The sequence below is a fragment of the Aphis gossypii genome, chromosome 3, assembly GCF_020184175.1.
Source record: "Aphis gossypii isolate Hap1 chromosome 3, ASM2018417v2, whole genome shotgun sequence".
In the NCBI taxonomy this organism is placed as follows: Eukaryota; Metazoa; Arthropoda; class Insecta; order Hemiptera; family Aphididae; genus Aphis; species Aphis gossypii.
The window spans coordinates 40,261,437-40,280,648 of NC_065532.1; the positions used below are offsets into that span (position 1 = coordinate 40,261,437).

The 19,212-nt window shown below is 25.2% G+C and overlaps 2 protein-coding genes across 13 annotated transcripts in view; one reads left to right on the top strand and one right to left on the bottom strand.

Annotated features, from left to right (window-relative positions):
- Positions 1-25: 25 nt before the first annotated feature.
- Positions 26-7,105, bottom strand: LOC114121425 (uncharacterized). Of its 6 annotated transcripts, none has more exons than XM_050202714.1 (19): positions 6,637-7,104; positions 6,228-6,313; positions 5,765-5,935; positions 5,484-5,697; positions 5,318-5,417; positions 4,609-4,759; positions 4,164-4,312; positions 3,971-4,100; positions 3,701-3,916; positions 3,004-3,165; positions 2,711-2,917; positions 2,178-2,330; positions 1,925-2,113; positions 1,694-1,817; positions 1,510-1,622; positions 1,282-1,440; positions 704-915; positions 384-505; positions 26-205 (listed from the first exon to the last, which is right to left on the bottom strand). In XM_050202714.1, the coding sequence occupies exons 1-18, from the start codon at positions 6,719-6,721 to the stop codon at positions 391-393; spliced, it is 2,736 nt and encodes a 911-aa protein (XP_050058671.1). In that variant the 5' UTR covers positions 6,722-7,104; the 3' UTR covers positions 26-205; positions 384-390. The 6 variants fall into 6 exon arrangements, with proteins under 6 accessions (XP_050058671.1, XP_050058670.1, XP_027839562.2 ...); XM_050202713.1 differs by having other exon boundaries at positions 3,701-4,100; positions 6,637-6,773; positions 7,008-7,093; XM_027983761.2 differs by having other exon boundaries at positions 3,701-4,100.
- Positions 7,106-8,655: 1,550 nt separating this feature from the next.
- LOC114121415 (heparan sulfate 2-O-sulfotransferase pipe) overlaps positions 8,656-19,212 on the top strand; it is a 35,405-nt gene continuing 24,848 nt past the window's right edge. Inside the window, exons 1-5 of one of the 7 annotated variants that reach the window (XM_050204849.1) lie at positions 8,657-9,007; positions 10,910-11,102; positions 13,097-13,155; positions 16,362-16,470; positions 17,688-17,809. In XM_050204849.1, the coding sequence (XP_050060806.1) occupies positions 16,367-16,470; positions 17,688-17,809 (226 nt within the window). In that variant the 5' untranslated portion in view covers positions 8,657-9,007; positions 10,910-11,102; positions 13,097-13,155; positions 16,362-16,366. Of the gene's footprint in view, positions 9,008-10,838; positions 11,103-13,096; positions 13,156-16,038; positions 16,471-17,687; positions 17,810-19,212 lie in introns of those variants that run through there. The other 6 variants (XM_050204852.1, XM_050204850.1, XM_050204851.1 and 3 more) reach the window with 6 other exon arrangements.

A 19,212-nucleotide genomic window follows, 5' to 3' on the forward strand; every position in this document is an offset into this window, starting at 1 on the left:
TAAAACTATATAAAAATTAAAATATTTATGTTTATAATGTATTATTAAAAATTATACTTAAAAATGAAAAAAAAATGTTTGATCATTAAACATTACCTTCACTATCTATAAAAATACATAATGCATTGTAATTAAATATATTTCTAATATTTATTTACCAATTTGTTTCTTGTCTGGTGCTAGTAATTTGATTGTATCAATGATCCTGGAAAGAAGATAAATAAAACACATAAAATAAACATAAATTAAAATGTAACTTCATTGCAAAATAGCACATTACTTTTTTATTTTTACACATTATTAGAACCTCATCATGTACTAGTAACAACTTATTATACTATAATAAAAACATTAAAAAAAAAAATTATACTTCAAAATCTTACCAACAAATTAACTTTTTTGAGTATCATATAATTCTAATAATTTATACAAATATCCGAGTACATATTCATTGTCAGCATTAATTAATTCTTGTGTAGCAGGTTTACTAATAAAATCACTAGCTCTGAACAAAATTGAAATAAATCATTTAAGTAAATTACAAAGTAAAATGTGTATTTCTTCATTGAACTAAAATATTTAAACAGCCATTATATATGATGAATTGCAAACCATCTGCAGGACCTTATTTGTAATTTAGAAGGTATATTGTATAATCATAATATGTTACTATGAATATAAAATAAATGAATACTATACTTACAAACGTTGAGCATCGTATGGGATTAATATATCACACATAGATACCAGAATCCAAAAAAATTGTTTAAATGGATATTCACTGTAAGGATTACTTAGTGAATCATTCATCGCATATTGGATACCATGTCGATGAATATTTGTTGATACCAATCGTTTTCCTATCTGATCCGTACATTGACATAAGATGCGTGTTATTATAGTAGCCACATCAGTCTGAAAATAAAAATTTGAAAAATCTTTAATAAATAATAAATATAAATTAATTAATAAAATTATACTTATTTAAATTATAATAAAATAATAAAATTGAAGTTTCTTAATACAGTAATGAATAAGCACAAAATGTAATTATTGCATTAGTAAAAATAATGAATATATGTATAAAGGGATTTTTTCTTACTGTTTAATAATAACAATTTTAAACATAAAATACAGATTTAATAACATATTGTTTAATGATTAACATCAAAAAATCTACATACAAAGTTATTAATTAATATAAGTGATGAGACAGATTATTGTATTTAGACAAAATATGAGAAAATACATAATTTATATATTATGAATAAAACCACTTACTAAATCTTTTAGTGTATAATTTTTGAAGTTTGATTTCTGAGAAATAATATTTTCATACATATATACCAAGTATAAATTAATTACATCGCTTAGTTGATCTCCTGTTTCTTTTTTGCAAAAGTAATTAAAAACTGGTCCAAGTGCATATTCAATCAATTCCTTAACAATAGAATGTTCTAGTAATGAAAAGCTTGATTAATTTAGATTATAATATTACAAAGTAGATACCTTTTTTACAAATTGTAATAGTGTAATTAAATGATTTATTTCGATAAGACCATCCTGTATAAGTTGTATAAATATTTCTACAAGTCTTAAAATATTTAAATCATCATTGTATTCTAAAATAAATTTAAAAACAAACATTCACTAGATTTAAAAAACCTATTTCTTTATAAGAAATAATACATACCACAGTTATGACATAAAGAAAAAATAAACTCATTTAATTTTATATTTTGATCATCATCAAGTAAATAATTTGTATTGTCTATGTTAAATCTAATTCGTAATAAATCATCAACAATTAAAAATGCCTGAAATTGATAAGAAAAAAAATTTAACCCATTATTGAAAAGTGAAGACTTAAAGCTAGGTTAACATAAAATACATAATATATAATATATATAGAAAAATATCTTACAGTTTCACAGATGTTTATCATTTGAGGGTCATATTTACTTGATGTAATTAACATGGCATTTAAAAAAGTAATATATGTATTTTCCACAATATTTTCAGATTGTTCAAAATAAACATTATTTTGAATATTTGTTGGTACATTTAATATTGTTCTTCTGAATACTTCCATAAAAGCACTTAAGGCAAATTCCTAAAAATAATTTATGTAATTTTAAGATGGAAATTAAATAATATGTAAATTTTAAATATCATACAGAAACAATTATATTGGTTGGTGAATTATTGTTTAGGTTTGTTACATAATAAGATAAATATTTCAACGGTTCCAAATCTTCAGGTATAAAGTTATATTTTGCTAGAGACCATATTTTAATTAAAGCATTTTTTTGACTCAATATATTTGATGTCTGAAAAAACAAATACAGTAAATATGATTTAAAACCTAGTAATTAATTTTAATTTTATGTTTATAGTAGAAACTTTATTTTTTTCTTATAAATTTACTAGGTCTATGTTAAAAAGATAACTCCAGCGGTGACAAGTTTTTGTTGGGCATTAGTTAACAACATTCGTTTATCACCTTTTCCTTTAAAGTAACCTACGACCAGATATATATATATAATGATTATATATATCTGCGTCTACCACAACCATCTCTTGTTGTGTAGTTAAGCTACAAATTTGCACATCGGTTTGATCAGATTTGCCTTCTTAACTCCAATAGAGTATAATACATACATATTTATAAAGGTTATATTATATTTTATTTAAACATTTGATAAGTTACATTTTTAGTAGGATTTTCGATTTCAGCTTTTAAAATATTAATATTCTCTTGTGCTATATCTTTAATAAATTTCAAACACAGGCTTTGATCAGAACCTTCTAGATTTGATGTCATAATATGAAGGCATTTTGAAATCATCTCTAAAATAGTAGGAATATTCCAAGTGTGATAAAATAAAGATCCTTGATCTAATATATCAGATATTATCTATATTAAAATTTAAAACAAAGAAAAAATTCTATTGTTATAAATAGTAAAACTAATAAATATATATTTCAAAATATGACAGGTACCTTACTACCTTGAAGTAATTTAAAATCGATAAACTGAAGTAAAATCCATAGTGAAAATGCATGTGTAGGTATATCACATTCTTTAAATTGATTTATTAAATGTATCACCATATAAGTAGTATATTCTATTTTTTCAACTGTATTAATATGTAACTGAATAATCTAAAATAAGTCATAGACATATATTATAATATAAATATTAAATACTATGAGGCATGAATACACAATTTGATAGATATCAATATCATTATATAAATCAAATAAAAACTTAATATTAGTACAATGAATATGGTATAATTTTACACATTAAACCAATTTAAATATAACTTTTAATTTATACATAAGATAGTATAGAGTTAACTACTAATAATTAAATAGATGTTAACATGAACCTGTTTTTTTAAATTTTTATATTTTATTTTTATAATGCTATCTACTTGTCTTATAATACAATTACAATTACTAAGTAACTAAAAAAAAATGCAGTAATATATCTTTTACCTATGTAATAAATATATACTTTATACATAACCATTTATGTACATAGATAAAAAAGTACTGATTATGTAACATGTTTAAAAATAAAATACAGTTTAAGAAGGTACATTTTCTTAACAAATTGTCAAATTCATTTAAATTATTTAAGGTATTGCTTATTACATTTTAAATAAATAAAAAATTAAACATCAGTACTTACATCATTTTGGTCTCCCATAAAAGCAATTTTCTGTTCTGGTTTAACACCAGTAATTAACCATTTAACAACATACATAAGTAAAATCAAAAGATTGTGTTTTTCTGTATCTTCAAGATTGTCTAAACTTAATAATTGAGATATCAATTTAAAATCTGTCAGTACAGGGCATAGGTCATAAATAGCATCGACAAAAAAGGAGCTTGCAATCAATTTTATCTGTAAAGGAACACCTTCTAAAATAACTATTAGAACTTTCAATTGTTCAAGTACATTTGGTTGTGAATTGACCATTTGATTCATAAAATGTTTTGCTGCAACTCGGGCAATTTTAGATTTTTCAGAAAAAATTAACTCTAATGCTATTGACTCAACCTTATTCATGTAATCTTCTTCGTCTACACTAAAATTAGTTAAAGAAAATAAATATAACCGCCTTATACTATCTTACTTTAAGAATAAAAACCTTGGCAATATGGAGTATAAATTTAATGCTGAAATTACCACTCCATCATTAGATGATAAAAGTAGATTAGCTAGAACAGAAATTATTTTTTTTATCAACATCTTCACTTTTGGAATATTACTGTGCATATTTAATATATCATTAGAAATCTGAAAATGATTTAGAAATATTACAAGTTACAATAACATTCATGAGTAAATAATATTTTATAATGATTTGTTGCTTTAATGATAACCGTATAAAATGTTAATGGTACTTTGATGCAATAAACTAAGCTCATCATTTTCCTTCAACACATGCTTTTAGTCAATTAAAAAGTTCAAAAATGAAAATTTAAGTTTAAAGTAGTTAGGTTTGAAAAAATATTGACCATAATAATTACTTAAATAATTAAAATAATATTAATAAAAATGTAAAACTATTAGATAGAAGAAAATATATTCACCTTAAGAGCTATGTTTTGTACACTTGTGCTTTGATCTCCTAATGCCCAATAAATATACATCCAAAAATCATTGATAAAGTTAATAGAATCAATATTAATCCAAATTATTAGTTCTAATAATACTTGTTCTCGTATAATACAAATAGTATCCCTGAAAAGTAAACATCAAATTAATATTACATAATACATACAGTGGCAGATTCAGGGGTGGGACACAGGAGCACATGTCCCTTGTCAATTTTGTCAATCGACAATTACTACGAAAAATACAGTAAATAAGAATAATACTACCTAATAGTATAATCATTATTTACTTTTAAACTGATAAAATGAGTTTTAATTCAATTAAAATTAAAAGACTTCAATTCGACCTATGGGGCAATAAAGTATGAGATTTATAAAAATATTTATACTTATTAATAACTACATATATATATATATAATAACTTGATTATATGTATAAATTATTATTTTGGTGTGTGATATTATGGAATCAACATTATGTTAAATCTATTACCAAATACCAATTGTTTAAAAATAAGAGTAGGTATTATTAATTATGATTAAAAAAACATTATACAATTTATATGTGCCCTCCCCCCTATCAAAATATCAAAGATCCTCTCCTGAATACATAGATAATTATTTCAACTAAGTAAAAGTAAACATACATATACAAAATTCTAAATACTGATCTTAGTTAACTTACTTCCATCGTTTTATTAAAAATTCTGTATAAAATATATCAAGATCGTTCTTTATAAGTTCTACATTATTGGATTGTATTAAACCAGTCACTATTTTTAAGCCTAATTAAAAAAAAAAAAAAAAATACTTAAATAAAAAATATTTATTAATATTATATTTGGATTTACCAAAACTTGTAGCTAGAAGTCTAGGTCCAATAAAATCAGATTGTGATATTTTAGTAAGAATATCTCTCAGGAATATAAAATAGCTTTTATTCGCATCATTTTCAAAAAATAAGTTATTATGATAATGAAAAATTGCAGTAAAAAGTTCCAATGATTTTTGAACATCTATTGATTTTTTTACTTTTTCGGGAGAAATCAATGAACCAGTCTTTGTCTGAAAATGTAATCAGCACAGTAAATAAATAAGCAATAATTATTAACTATAATTAATAATATTATACCAATGTTTCAAAACATTTATTAATTCTTGCAAAGATTTGAACACAATTAAATTGAATAAATGCATCTTCACAAACATCAACATCAAAGCAATTAATTATAACAGCAAATAACTTAATTGTACCAGTTCTAGGATTTTCTTTAAATTTTTTTACCCAAATATTCACTATTTCCTTTAAAATAAAAAAGGAACAATAAAAGAAATTACAACAAATTGTTTTATGTAATATTATATTATGTTTGTGCTATACAGAGTGCGGCATAAGTCGGTTCCCCAATTAACACAACAAATTAAATATGTATATTGTATATAGATTTATTAGATATTATAATAATAAATTAATTATTAATAACAATAATAAGCAGATTTGCGATAACAAAACAGCAGGAACAGACTTATGCCGCACCCTGTATAAGAATAGATACACTGCAAATTATTTCTCAACATCTTTAAATGAAACTTACTTCTATTTCTGTAGTATTAGTAATGGTAGGATCTATTATGGTAAAAAAACTATTTTCAATTGAACCTCTTGTGATTATCGATGACACTGCAAATCAATTGTACTTTTATATTTTAATTACATATAACATAAATAATTAAAATCAAAAATATTTAAGTAGCCAGTAAGTATTTATTAGGGATATTGTTATGAAATTATGTTCAATAAAAACTACAGTACACTACTATAATAATACATTAATACTAATGATAAGATTTATTTTTGAATAACAATTCAAGTAGGTATATTCTTTACCTACCTATTGATCGTTTTGAAAATGAGAATTATTTTTACACTTAATACACATTAAGCAACATTTATAGTTGAAATGCAACTAAAATAAATACAATAAATTGTAGGTATAAACTTACAACTAGAAGACAGTGCAAAATTGGATGAAAGCAAAACATTGTTGTCACTCGAAGAGCAATTAGTTTCATCATGTTCCGAACCCATAGTAATTATTAGATTCAATTAATCTTATAAAAATACTGAATACTAAACTTGTCTAGAATAAAATATTAATAGGTATATTATTTCTATTAACTATGTCTTAACAAAACCGTTTGAAGGGTTACTCTAGAAATCTTTAGTCCATAAAAAATATTATGCGAATCTCATACATTTTAAAAATTATGACACGATTAACTAATATGAAAAAGATAATAAACGAGATAAATATTACAATGACAGTAAGAGAATGAGAAATAAGATAGGTAAGAAATAATAAGAAGTAAATTACGTTTTATTTAAGTTTTAACTAATAAGTAATAACTCCCGTCCTGTCATGAAGACGAAAACTAAATCGTGAACACAGAACAAGTAATGTTAAATATATCTAATTCTAATAATATAATAATAATATATTATATTAAAAACATAATAGGAACAATATTATAAAATAGTAAACAGATGGTATGTAAGTTACCAACTGTTTATGGTTAAATTTGATGTTCAGTACCACCACCCAGCGTCGGATAGGCAAAATATCATCATTCAATATTAATCAGCCTACCGAGTTTTAGAATTTTTAACGTTTGATAGTTTGATTACAATTTAGTATTAACACTTTACAGCTACTTACCTACAGAATGTCGGAATATACTATACGATTTAATTAGGTATTCGATTCAATTATATTTTTATTTTTATAGATACTAATTAATCATTATAGAAAAATAAAATCACGACCAAACAAATATAGACGGCCCACCGAAATTTTTCGGTACCTACCTAGATCGCTGGCTTAATTCTGGCAACACAGTTTAAGATTTAAAATAATTAAAAATAAAATATTGAATTAGGTACCCAACTCTGAACTCTGTAATTTACAGAACTGGGAAAGTCAAAACAATGTCTGTAGTCTGAACTAAGATATTATACTTATAAGGTATAGGTATCTTAGTTCATGGTCTATACTCTGTATAGTAAGTAAGATATAGATACCTATTCCTATTGTGTATTGGCTATTTTTTTATGTATACACTATACATTATACAAAACCATTAACACCCCAATTAAAGTCTATAATTGGTAATTAATACCTACCTACCTATACTAAGTAGTTAAGTAAGCAGCTCAGTTTAATTTAAATAATAGCAAAATACTTTTAAATTTCAGCCATATTAAGTATTAAATAGGTAAGTATATTAGTAATTAGAAGAATATAGTGGTAGTATTTACTATTTATAATAATATATAGTATCGTAGTGTACTATCGTACTATATAAGTTGTATAGGACAGGTACCTACTAGTATCTTCAACGTCTGCACTTATCAGTTTTTATTAAAAAAGTAAAAACGCAAACATTCTGTTACAGTGCTGTACAATTTATAAAAGATATCTAGGTATTCTTAAATAATCATCAACCGTAGTTTATTGTTTGTAGCAAATCGCAATTATACTTGCAAGCAGAGACGTATTTAGGAATTTTGCGCCCCAGGTTACCTAAGTGCCATTACTTTTTTTTATCACCCAAATGACTTAGATCTGTATCTGTATACTGTTATTATATCAAAATGCTCTTCAAAATTAACCACCCAGGGCCCAAGCTCCCCCCCCTAAATACTGCTTGCTAGTGGCGGCCACAGACCACATAGGTATTATATTATATATAAAACACTATGCTATATGAATTATGAACTTAAAATGTTCTATAGATTTAGCATGAGCCATTGGCCATTAACTTCGTAGTTCATGTTCATGGTTCATGGTATCTAGGTATTTTAAAACTTTACATGGCAAAAACAACATATTATTTAAAATTATTAATTCATCCATGAAAAAAAAGAGTGTTGGTAATCTCTTTTCTATGATTGGTATACTATATTTTTTTTATTGATCCTTATGATCTTTTTGATTTTTGCGTCACCACTCACCGCCCATTTGGTCATTTAATCTGACTGTAGAAAATACCAACTGACAGAGACTGAAGAGCTAGTATAATGCTGTTCACAACAGACGATAATAGATGACGCGATAGTCAGAGAAACTTAAAAGTTTTACGCTTAGTACGTCATTGTGAAGACAGATTGCTTTAACCGGCAAATTTGAATCGGTTTCCATGTTCCAACATATTTCTAACCGAGAGACCAGTTTACTACACGAAATCGGTCGAATTTCAGGTAAGACGAGAAAATCCGGCAAGTTCTTCCACTCAGATGGTTTTTTGTACGCCATGTAATATCAGGTGACGTGTAGAACTTTGGAACAAGACATCTCCAAATCTGGTAATTACTGAGGTATTTAACATATATACGATATACAGTAGTAATTTTAAGTCGTCATAACTTAAAAACTAATAATTTTCGCCAATTTATTTTAGCACCATCGTTTTTAACTTGTTAAAACATCCCTTTTCTAAAAAAAAAAAAAAAAAAAAATGAAAAAATAAGTTCGCCCGGTGAAGTAGTCTTATACCAGATTTATTTAAGGGACTCCATAAATATTAACCTAACTCGCATAACTCATATAATTTAATAAACAATATTCAATAGACAACAATACAAGTTTTATTTCAAACATAATATTAATCAACATTTCTTACAAAAAATAGCTTCTTTTAGTAACATTTGACATTTCTGTATGCCACTGTATAATATTATGGAAATCGCGTTCATTTTAATCTTATTGAGCTAATAGTAAGTTAATATAATGAACATAATGCTGAGCTACGCAACATCGACGGGGCTTTTAGGTTAGTCGATATCGATGTGCTGCCAATAATAATTGGGTAAAAATGTTCCGATTCGTTGTTTGTTGCACTCGATTTGATACGTAAATTTTGAATGATAAATCAAAACATTCAAAACCGCGTTATCATTGACTGCCTGGTCTACCGGGAAACCGGGAGGTTCCCGGTGGCCTGATATGTTGAAATTTGTCATTGGCCTGAAAGGTTTATTACATTATTTTTTAAAATAATTACGTAGTTTTTAATTTCTTTATAGATACTATGAAAATATATATTAATATGTCTAATAAATTTTCCCGGAGACGAGAGTAGAAGTAATATATACTACCTGGTCAGGGGTGGCCAACTTTTATGGACTTTTAATCGACCTCCTGAGTTTTTTAGGTCGTTACGACTTGCGACCGACAAAAAAATAGTCGTTAATAATCAAAAATATATAAATATATTTATATAAATTTCTTTTGTCGCAAATTCGCGATCAACTTGTTGGCCATCTCTGGTATAGGCCACTGGTCACCTTTGTACATTCTCACGATCCGTCCTGCGGGCGAACGAATGTCTTGTGCCTGTTTACTTGGGCACGCGATGTGTCGACCATTATTACGGAAAGCAAGGCTCGACTGTTTCGGTCGTGGGTCAACGGTTGACGGCGATGGAGCTATAAGTAGTTACACTGAGTGATGTCGTGCTCGTCGATACTGTAGATGACGATTTTAGTGATGAAAGTTGGCAACCGAACACGGGACTAGCGAATAGTTGGTGCGCAGAATAATTTTGGTTGGTGCTACGAAACCGGCGGTGGCCGATGGCGATACTCGACCTGTACTCGATTGTCGTGAATCGTGATTATAAATGCAAATATATAAATATTATTGTTTGATGTATTGATACCGATATCATTAAACAAATGATAATTTTTCCACCAAACAACCATAACTAATTGGTTAAAAATAAAGATTTAAATATTTTTTTGCAAGTAATTATTATATTTTATTTCATCACTTACTTCTTTGATTAATTTTGAACTTTTGAAGGTATACGTTTGTATTCCTGCATATATCTGTAATTGTACAAACCTAACCTTTCCACTAGGTCGCCGCATTATAAATTTTTCAAATCGGTGTAATATATGCGTACATACAAGTCGCCATTCATATGGCTGGAAAATTCTTGATTGCTTAGGTATCAATTATGAATTATTAATAGGGTTTGGATTTGAAAAGGCCTTTAGCCTTTTTTTAAATAATAATAATTGTAAAATAATTTTTATATAAAATTTGTTTCTTTAAATATCTAAGATGATGGATGTATTTTTTCTTTTTGCTTCTTTAACGCGTACAACAGAAAAAGTCACCCTCGGGATACCTTTTAAAGCCCAAAACTTTGGTGCCGTAGTCGTCGATGGTATCTAACGGCATTATTAAATTATTTAATTCAAACTCATCTTTAGATTTGAATTGAGTCCATAACAAGTCTAGGTCAACCGTGAAAGCCTTCACACACTAAATACGTCGGTATCCGTTGTGACGTTGACGTACGTCCATAGTATACGTTCAACTCAACGTACACGGGTCTCACACATCGCAATATCACATTGAACACGTTTATTGGTTAATGGTTATCCGTCAGATACTCAGATAAAAGTAAGCTATAAATTAAAATTATTTTGACATAGGCAACTAATAACATACCTATCTTTAACTTGGGACTTGATAACAGTTGTATATTGCTATATGTGCAGTTACCTAACAACACTAAACTAAGTTTTTTTAGTTCAGTGCCTACAATGAGTACAATGATCTGTTTCTGTTCTCTATTACCGCATTAACCACTGGTTACTACTTTTAAGGATTGACAATTTAGTAATTAGTATTAGCAATACTTTTGACAAGGATATTATGTTTCGTGCGTTTATAAAGTTTTAGTTGTAAATAAGTAATTTTGTATAATCATGTTTAATATAAGATAACTGCTATGACATTATGCACGCGTTTTTAATAATTATTGGCATTATTATTATTACTATTAAATATTAATAAGAAGAAAGAAAAAATATTCATTGCAGAAAACTTAACTTAGGGTGCATTCTATGAATCAAATACGGTCTAAAAACTAAGAGTTCAAAATATTATGTCTACGAACAGAACATAATTTATTCCCTAGTCACTCTTTTAAACTAATCTTAAATAGCTTCCCCTTTGCACACTTCATTCATACAAATGCATCTGTGATCTGTGACCTCGGCCCATATCTTATTTGATTGCCCTATTCTGCAAGCTAAACGACTTATTTTATTTAACTCTCTTAAAATAAACTAAATGCTTAGTTTTTCTCTTATAACAAACACTTCATTTTACATACTAAGTAGAATCTGTTACCTATTAAACTTGCTATTACTTATATAAGTACTAGAGGATACTAGGATAGTATTAGTATATTTAGTATATAGATAATATTATAATATTTTTTAAATTTTGTAACTGTTGACTGTTGAGTTATCATGTTATAGTATATGTTAGTACTTTTTAATGATAAAAAAACTACTAGACTACAAGACTACAATGCGAAATGTCACAAATAGTTTGAATATGGCTGAACTTATGTGTTTTCTGTATAATATTAAATACAAGATTTTGTGTAAAAAGGGTGGCCTGGTAAATTACATTTTTTCACCTTTGTAGTGTTGTTTGTTAATTAAATGTAGTTATTGAACTATAAAAAAAATAGTTAAATTATTTGATTAGGTTACACAATGGCGAGTATGGTTGTCATAATTTTTATACGGCGCATCATATATACAATCATTTTATCATTCCAGTATGTTGTATTAACATACATTAAATATATTTCAATATTCTGAAAGTATAACAGAATAGTATTATTTATTGTGTATTAACAGTTTATATTATAGTGATTATAAAAGGTTAAATTTTACTATATTAAAATCTTATTACAAAAATCAAATAAAATATAATAAAGTAGGTAGGTACCTTTAAAGTGTATACAGTTTTAGCTTTCTTAATTTTTAGTTAATCTGTTTAAGTCGTTTTGAAAAATTTCCGGAAATGAAATTTGAGCCAGCTTGGAAACGAACTTATTTTTAGATTCTGAATGAAGCGATAATTATAGAGTTTTTTCGCGATTGTCATTACATTTTGGGCCAAAAAATGCTCTAGTTATTAACTTTGAGAGCGATTTCTAATAAAAAAAATTAAATCTAGATGATTTTTTTCAAAAAAATATGGATAAATAGGCATTTTTAAATTAAACTAGTTTTTGATAAAATTTAATTTGTTTTTGTTGTCATTTATAAATTTATAATAAACGAATGAGATATGGCTTGTGGTGAAAGAAAAAGAATAAGACTTAATTTTTTTTATCAAATACTTGTATCGAAATTTTTTTCGACATGAATTCACGTAATAAATTTTAAAATATTTTAGCTCTTTTTATGGTATTTGTGTTTTATAGACTTTCTGACTTAATTAAAAAGGTATTATTTTTTTAACCGTAGAAACTTGAAATATTTCACCACAAATTAAATTATAATTTTCTATTTTTGATGAAAACATGAAAACATTTAAACTAATAATACAAACTCGTAGGTATTTATTTATTTATTTTTTTTTTGTTATAGTTGTTGATGATAATTTTTATGTTGGTCAAAAAGCGTGACAATTTAATTACAGGATCTTCGTAAGTTATACTTATATAGTAATTTAAATGTATTTGCACAATATTTTTTATAAGGTTTGAAGTTCAAATTTTTACACAATTGGATGTTTATACAAAATTTAATGATTTTAATTATTTTGTTATAATAAATTGTAATTTCAAAAATATTAAGTTAAGGACCTGAAACCTTTACTTCAATGTATATTATTATTTACTAGGCTATATTATAATAATTAATTATACTATGTGCATTCTTTATCATCATATGTTAGATTCTGAACGAAGTGATGAATGTATTGATTTTACAATGGTGTGTGTTTTTTTTTTTTTTTTTTTTTTTTTTTTTGTTTTTGTGTCTGTGTACAGCATAACTAGTCGAAATAATGCTCCAATTTCAAACAATGGGGGTGGTTTCCGATGTAAAAGTGAATATCCTTGGTGCATTATAGAGGTAAAAAGTTAACATTTTCCAACAGTTTTCAAAAAAATCGAGAAAAACAAAAAAAAAATGACGGAAAAACGGCAATTTTTACGCAAAACCAGTTTTCGACCAAATCGATTTTTTTTTATGGTTGTAATTCAAAAACTAATCGCTGAAAACACTTGAATTTTCACCAAATGGTTATGTCAGTGGTATCTGTATATAGTTAAATTTTCAAAAAATTTTGACTTTTTTTGAGTTATTTATAGACCACTGAAATTTTCGATTTTTTTGAGAAATTTTTTTTAAGTGTCGATAAAATTTTTTGGATGACCAAAAAGTTTTGAAAATTTAATACAAGGTTCCTTATAAGTTGTTTTTAATGTAGCTAAAAAAAATTAAAAATCGTTAGTCACAATTTTTTTTTATAAGCGTTTTTAGTTCAAATTTTTACGAAATCTGTCGAAAACGTGAAAATTTGCAAGTAATTTTGAAGTTGAAAAACCATAAAATTTTTTTCTTTTATAACTAAGTTTTGAAAATTTGGTACAAGGTTCTCCATACATTTTTCTTCAAATATCTGTAAAAAAAACTCTCTACCGGATTCAGACAAAAAATTTTTATGAGTGTTTGAAATTTAAATTTTTACAAAAACCGCGTTAAATAACAGTTTAGCCTCAAACGATTTTTGATATTTGTTATTATTCAAAAAGTATAAGTCGTAGATACTTGAAAATTTTACCAGTTATTAAGATTCGCGTTTTCTTTACGTGATTTAAATTTCAAAATATTTTGACTTTTTTTGAGCTATTTATAGACAACTGAAATTTTCAATTTTTCTGAAAAATTTTTTTTGAAGGGTCGATAAAATTTTTTTGGCCCTATCAAAATACTTGAAAATGTTATACAAAGTTCCTCATATGTTATTCTTATAGTGATTAAAAAATTATAAGAATACATAGGCACAATTTTTTTTTATTAGCATTTGAAGTTCAAATATTGACAACAATTCGTTAAAACCATGAATATTTGCAAATTATTTGAAGTTGAAAAATCATAAAATTTTTTGTGTTTATAACTAAGGATTAAAAATACAACACTAAGTTTTCCATAAGTTTACCTTCAAGTATCTATAGAGAAAACTCGAAGCATCATTATAGGAAAAATTTTAAGTGCGTTTGAATTTTAATTTTAACGAAATAGCGTAACGATAACGATTTATCCTCAAACGATTTTAAATATTTGTTATTATTCAAAAAGTATAAGTCGTAGATACTTGAAAATTTTACCAGTTATTAAGATTCGCGTTTTCTTTACGTGATTTAATTTTCAAAATATTTTTTAATATAAGCTGGTTTTTTTAAACACCTTTTTCACCAACCACTAGAAATTATATCCTAGGCTGACAAATCATCTTCGTTCAGAATCGTTTTTCGTATACAATGATAACTATCATTGGATTCAAATTTAACACTCCTATAATATATAATAATGATCCATACGGCACCTAATGTACAGCAGAGCGGTACTCACTTGCCCACTTTTTTTAAATTGTATTTAATAAAATTAAAACATGAATGATAAAGAATATTATATAGTGTCCGATGTCGTGACCTATAATATTTGCTTAAAATTATACGTAGAATACTTATACTTATAATCTACTCGACTCATCTGAAGTGGCTTCTTTAAACAAGTCTTTCACATCTGTAAATTCATTAATCAAATATTCTTATTGTATAGGTATGTTATACTTCTTAATTAAAAATGTGAGAAAGTAGGTAACCGTTCTGCTATTCAGTAGTAGGTGTCGAATAAACTACGATAATTAAACAATAAGTTCTGCGATGCACGTACGTGTTAATTTGAATTCAATGATAAATCTTTGCATATACAAAAACCGATTTTGAGCGTTAATACTCAATCTACTAAAATGTAGAATTATTTTTTTCCCTAAAATATTATATTTGAGTCTTCATGAATAATAATTTCGAATTGCTACATAATAACTATAATTGTTATTCTTTATTTAAATATCTAATCTTATTCAAAGCAGTAAACATTTTTATCGACATCAAAAAATAAAAATTTACATCGTAGTAAAATCAATATATTTTTCGCTCCGCTGCTTTGCAGCTAAAAAATTTAAATTATAAATTGAAGTATTTAACATTTTGAAAAATTTTGTCTATAAAAATTTAGTTTTATTATCACCCTGAAAAATAATTTTTTTTTCATAATTTTTTTTTAAATTCTTGTTATTTTATTTTTAACTATTTATATAATATAGTTCTTAAGTTTCATCATAATTATTATTATTTTTTATGTACAATTGTATAAACTATAATAATTAGAATTCTAAGAATTTCTTCTTTGTTATAAGATATCTAACAATGTACCAATCGTTTAATGTACATTGTACAGATATGAGATATGCACAATATAATATTATATATTTGTATTACAAAAATTATAATTGCATAATAAAGTTTTTAAAGATGACACAAATTTCGCTCTAAATTATACGCTGTGTATTATACATACATGGTAAGTAGTTACTGTATATTGTTATGGAGTAGTACCTATATATTAGTAGCTAATAGATCCAACGAGTATCACGCTATGCTGGTCATGAACAGTCGAATTGTAGACACCTTCACTAGCAGTGCAGTGTTTACGCTGTGCCGGTCTTCATAATATATTGCTCGCGTAAAAGATTTATTTACGATTTTCGTATTTTTCATTACATATTTTTTTTTGCTTAGTGTATATTAATGATTTAATTTTAAATGTAAATTCTGATCAGACTTCATGATGACTTGTTCGGACAAGGGATATACTAGGATCAATATCCTTTCTACTTGCAGTAGATCGGTAGAAACTGCAAAACACAAACGAATTTTTATTTCAAAAAGGTAAATAATTTTTAATATATATATTTTTTTTAATCAAAATTATATTTTTAAACAGTCTAGAACTTTTTAAATTATATTTGTCAACAAGTTTAAAAATATGCCTACCAAAATTATTAATAATACCAATAAAAAAGAAAAATTTATTTAAATGATATAATAATTAGCACTATTTTAATTAAATACAAATACTTTATTTTTATTTTTATAATTTATTAATAACCGGTTTTATTTTTATATAATTGCTTATTGGCATTACTTTAGGATCAAAATCCATAAATCTAAAATACATTTTTGATAGTATATTTCTAATTATAGCTACCTAAATATTAAGGTAGCATTATATAGTTTAATTTTTATTACAGGAGGCGATTACCTCCACAATACTTCACCATCATAAGTTTACCTCCTTTGTAATTAGTAGTAACTTAATTTAAAGAAAACTTGTATCTGATTTATTAGAACGACAAATTATAGCTGAGTAATTCAAATGATAAAATAACAGTAAATCCCAAGTATTGCTTGCCAAACTATGTTTTTTCTTTATAAAATAATATAAACGAATAAACTATAAGCAAAAATAGATTCAGAGTTTAAGTAGTTATTTTTCAAGTTATAAATTATAAAATATACAACATACATATTGATAAAACATATAAATGTTTTTATTAAATTAATTATATTTTGATTACCTAATAAATAATAATAACTTACAAATTTCAATTATCTTATTATCTTTAATGGATTTTAAAAACATAAAATAAAGTTATCAGATAGGTAATTATTAATGCAGTTATCAATTTTATCAATCTTTGTCTTGGCTCTCGATTACCTATTTAAGTTTACTACTTATGAAAAAATAATTATAGTATTTATGTGATGTACCTATAAATATATGCATTGTTTATTTTGAGCAAAAATATGTATTTTGTTAATTCAAATAAAATGTTAATATGTTAAAAGATATACATATGTATAAAACATATATACCGGTTTTATTTATTTGTATTGACCATTGATCTCCTGTTGAGATTTTGTTATAAAATGGGTGAAGCAATTTTTAAGATTAAGAACATTTTAATAATTTGCATTATCATTTACATGCTGGGTTCGAGGACTTTTTTTGTTTTGTTTATTCTTACAGTATTTTAACCATGAGTTTTTAGTTTGTAAACAACACAATGAAGTGTGTACAAATAAAAATATGTTTTTATTTTCAGAACTAGCGAACTTGTTGCGCTTATGGCAATTTCGTCAACTTTATTTTTATTCTTACACACCAGGGATCTGCATACTCGACTTAGGTCATTACAATCTATTACAAATTCTGCATCAACTTCAGGTAAATTTCATTTAATAGTTATTTATTGTTTATATTGCAAAATTATATACAATGGTAATTCCATAATCAATAAGAGTTGTTATGATTGTTATTTTCGTTACCTCGATAAACTGCATCCATACTTAAAATATCTAGTACAAATAGTACAATAATACATTAATTTTACGAAAATTAGTTTTAAGCTAAGTATATAAACGGTTATCAATACAAAAAAAATATTAAAATAAAATTTTATATTTATTTACAATCAAAGTGTTGATAGAACGCAATTAATTTGATCTGATGACTGATAAATTAAACAACCTTCTTAATGAATTAGGAATGATCAAACAATATTTTCAATAATTCCAGCCTAACAGATTTTTTTTTAAATAAATAATTAAGTACTTTAAAACCCAATTGCGTATTCATATACAAATTGCAGTGATTAAAAAGCTATGATTACGAACTAAACAATTACTTTGAATTTATTATAATATTATAGAACCGTCAACCGTTTATTTCTTTAACTCTTATACGTGTAACTTTTTTAAGTAGTTTTGGTACTTAATATAAGTTATTATCCACTATAAAATTTTAATATTAGTAGAATTTTATTTAATATTTAGTTTAAATTTTTAAATTATTTTAATTAAAGAAAATCGAAGGTTTAAACTTTAATGTTTAAATATAGGGATTCGTGGTATTTTATGTAGGTAAATTAAAAAGAGTCAAATGATCCTAATTTATTTATTTGAACCTTGACGTGTAAGTTTTAGGTATTTTACTTAATTTGAGAAAATAGTTTGTGAATCAATATACGTATTAGAATTAGAAATATTGTAGTTTTTAAAATATTATCAAATAATAATTTCAAAATTGGTGGTATTATCTCACACAAACTATAAGCTTCTTTTAATAATTATGCTATACTAGTCTTATAAATTTGAATTTTTAATAAAAATAATATATTAATATACATACATAATAATTAATATATATATATATATATGTAAGTGGAAGTGTAATGGATAACAATTAATTGTTATAAAAATATATATTTAACCTGTTTACTTTTATGTATTCGATTTTTTTGCTACAGATACTTGTATCATTATTTTATTTTAAAGTCTATATTTTATGTAAATTATAAATAATAATTACTTTCAAGTTTAAAATTTAAAGGTAAATTAATTTAATTTTTAATTAGCAGTAGTTTTTCTATTGTGAGTTCAAACGTTGAATATTATTTGGCTTGAAATGGTTGGACTAAAACGTGTCTGCTCTAAAAATGAGTGTTGAATTTAAATACATTTGTTAATGTTTATTTCTTTTAAAAATTATAGTTGGACATTTTTTGTAACATTTTTGATACTTCTAAGTATTGCATTTATTGTAAACTTAAATTATACATATTACAAAAT

Coding starts and splice junctions, on each gene's coding strand:
- LOC114121425 (XM_027983761.2), bottom strand. CDS start 6,721: ATGGGTTCGGAACATGATGAAACTAATTGCTCTTCGAGTGACAACAAT. Junction 2,114..2,177: donor CAACCAATATAATTGTTTCT/GTATGATATTTA, acceptor AATTATTTTTAG/GAATTTGCCTTAAGTGCTTT. Junction 1,623..1,693: donor TTCTTTATGTCATAACTGTG/GTATGTATTATT, acceptor AATTTATTTTAG/AATACAATGATGATTTAAAT.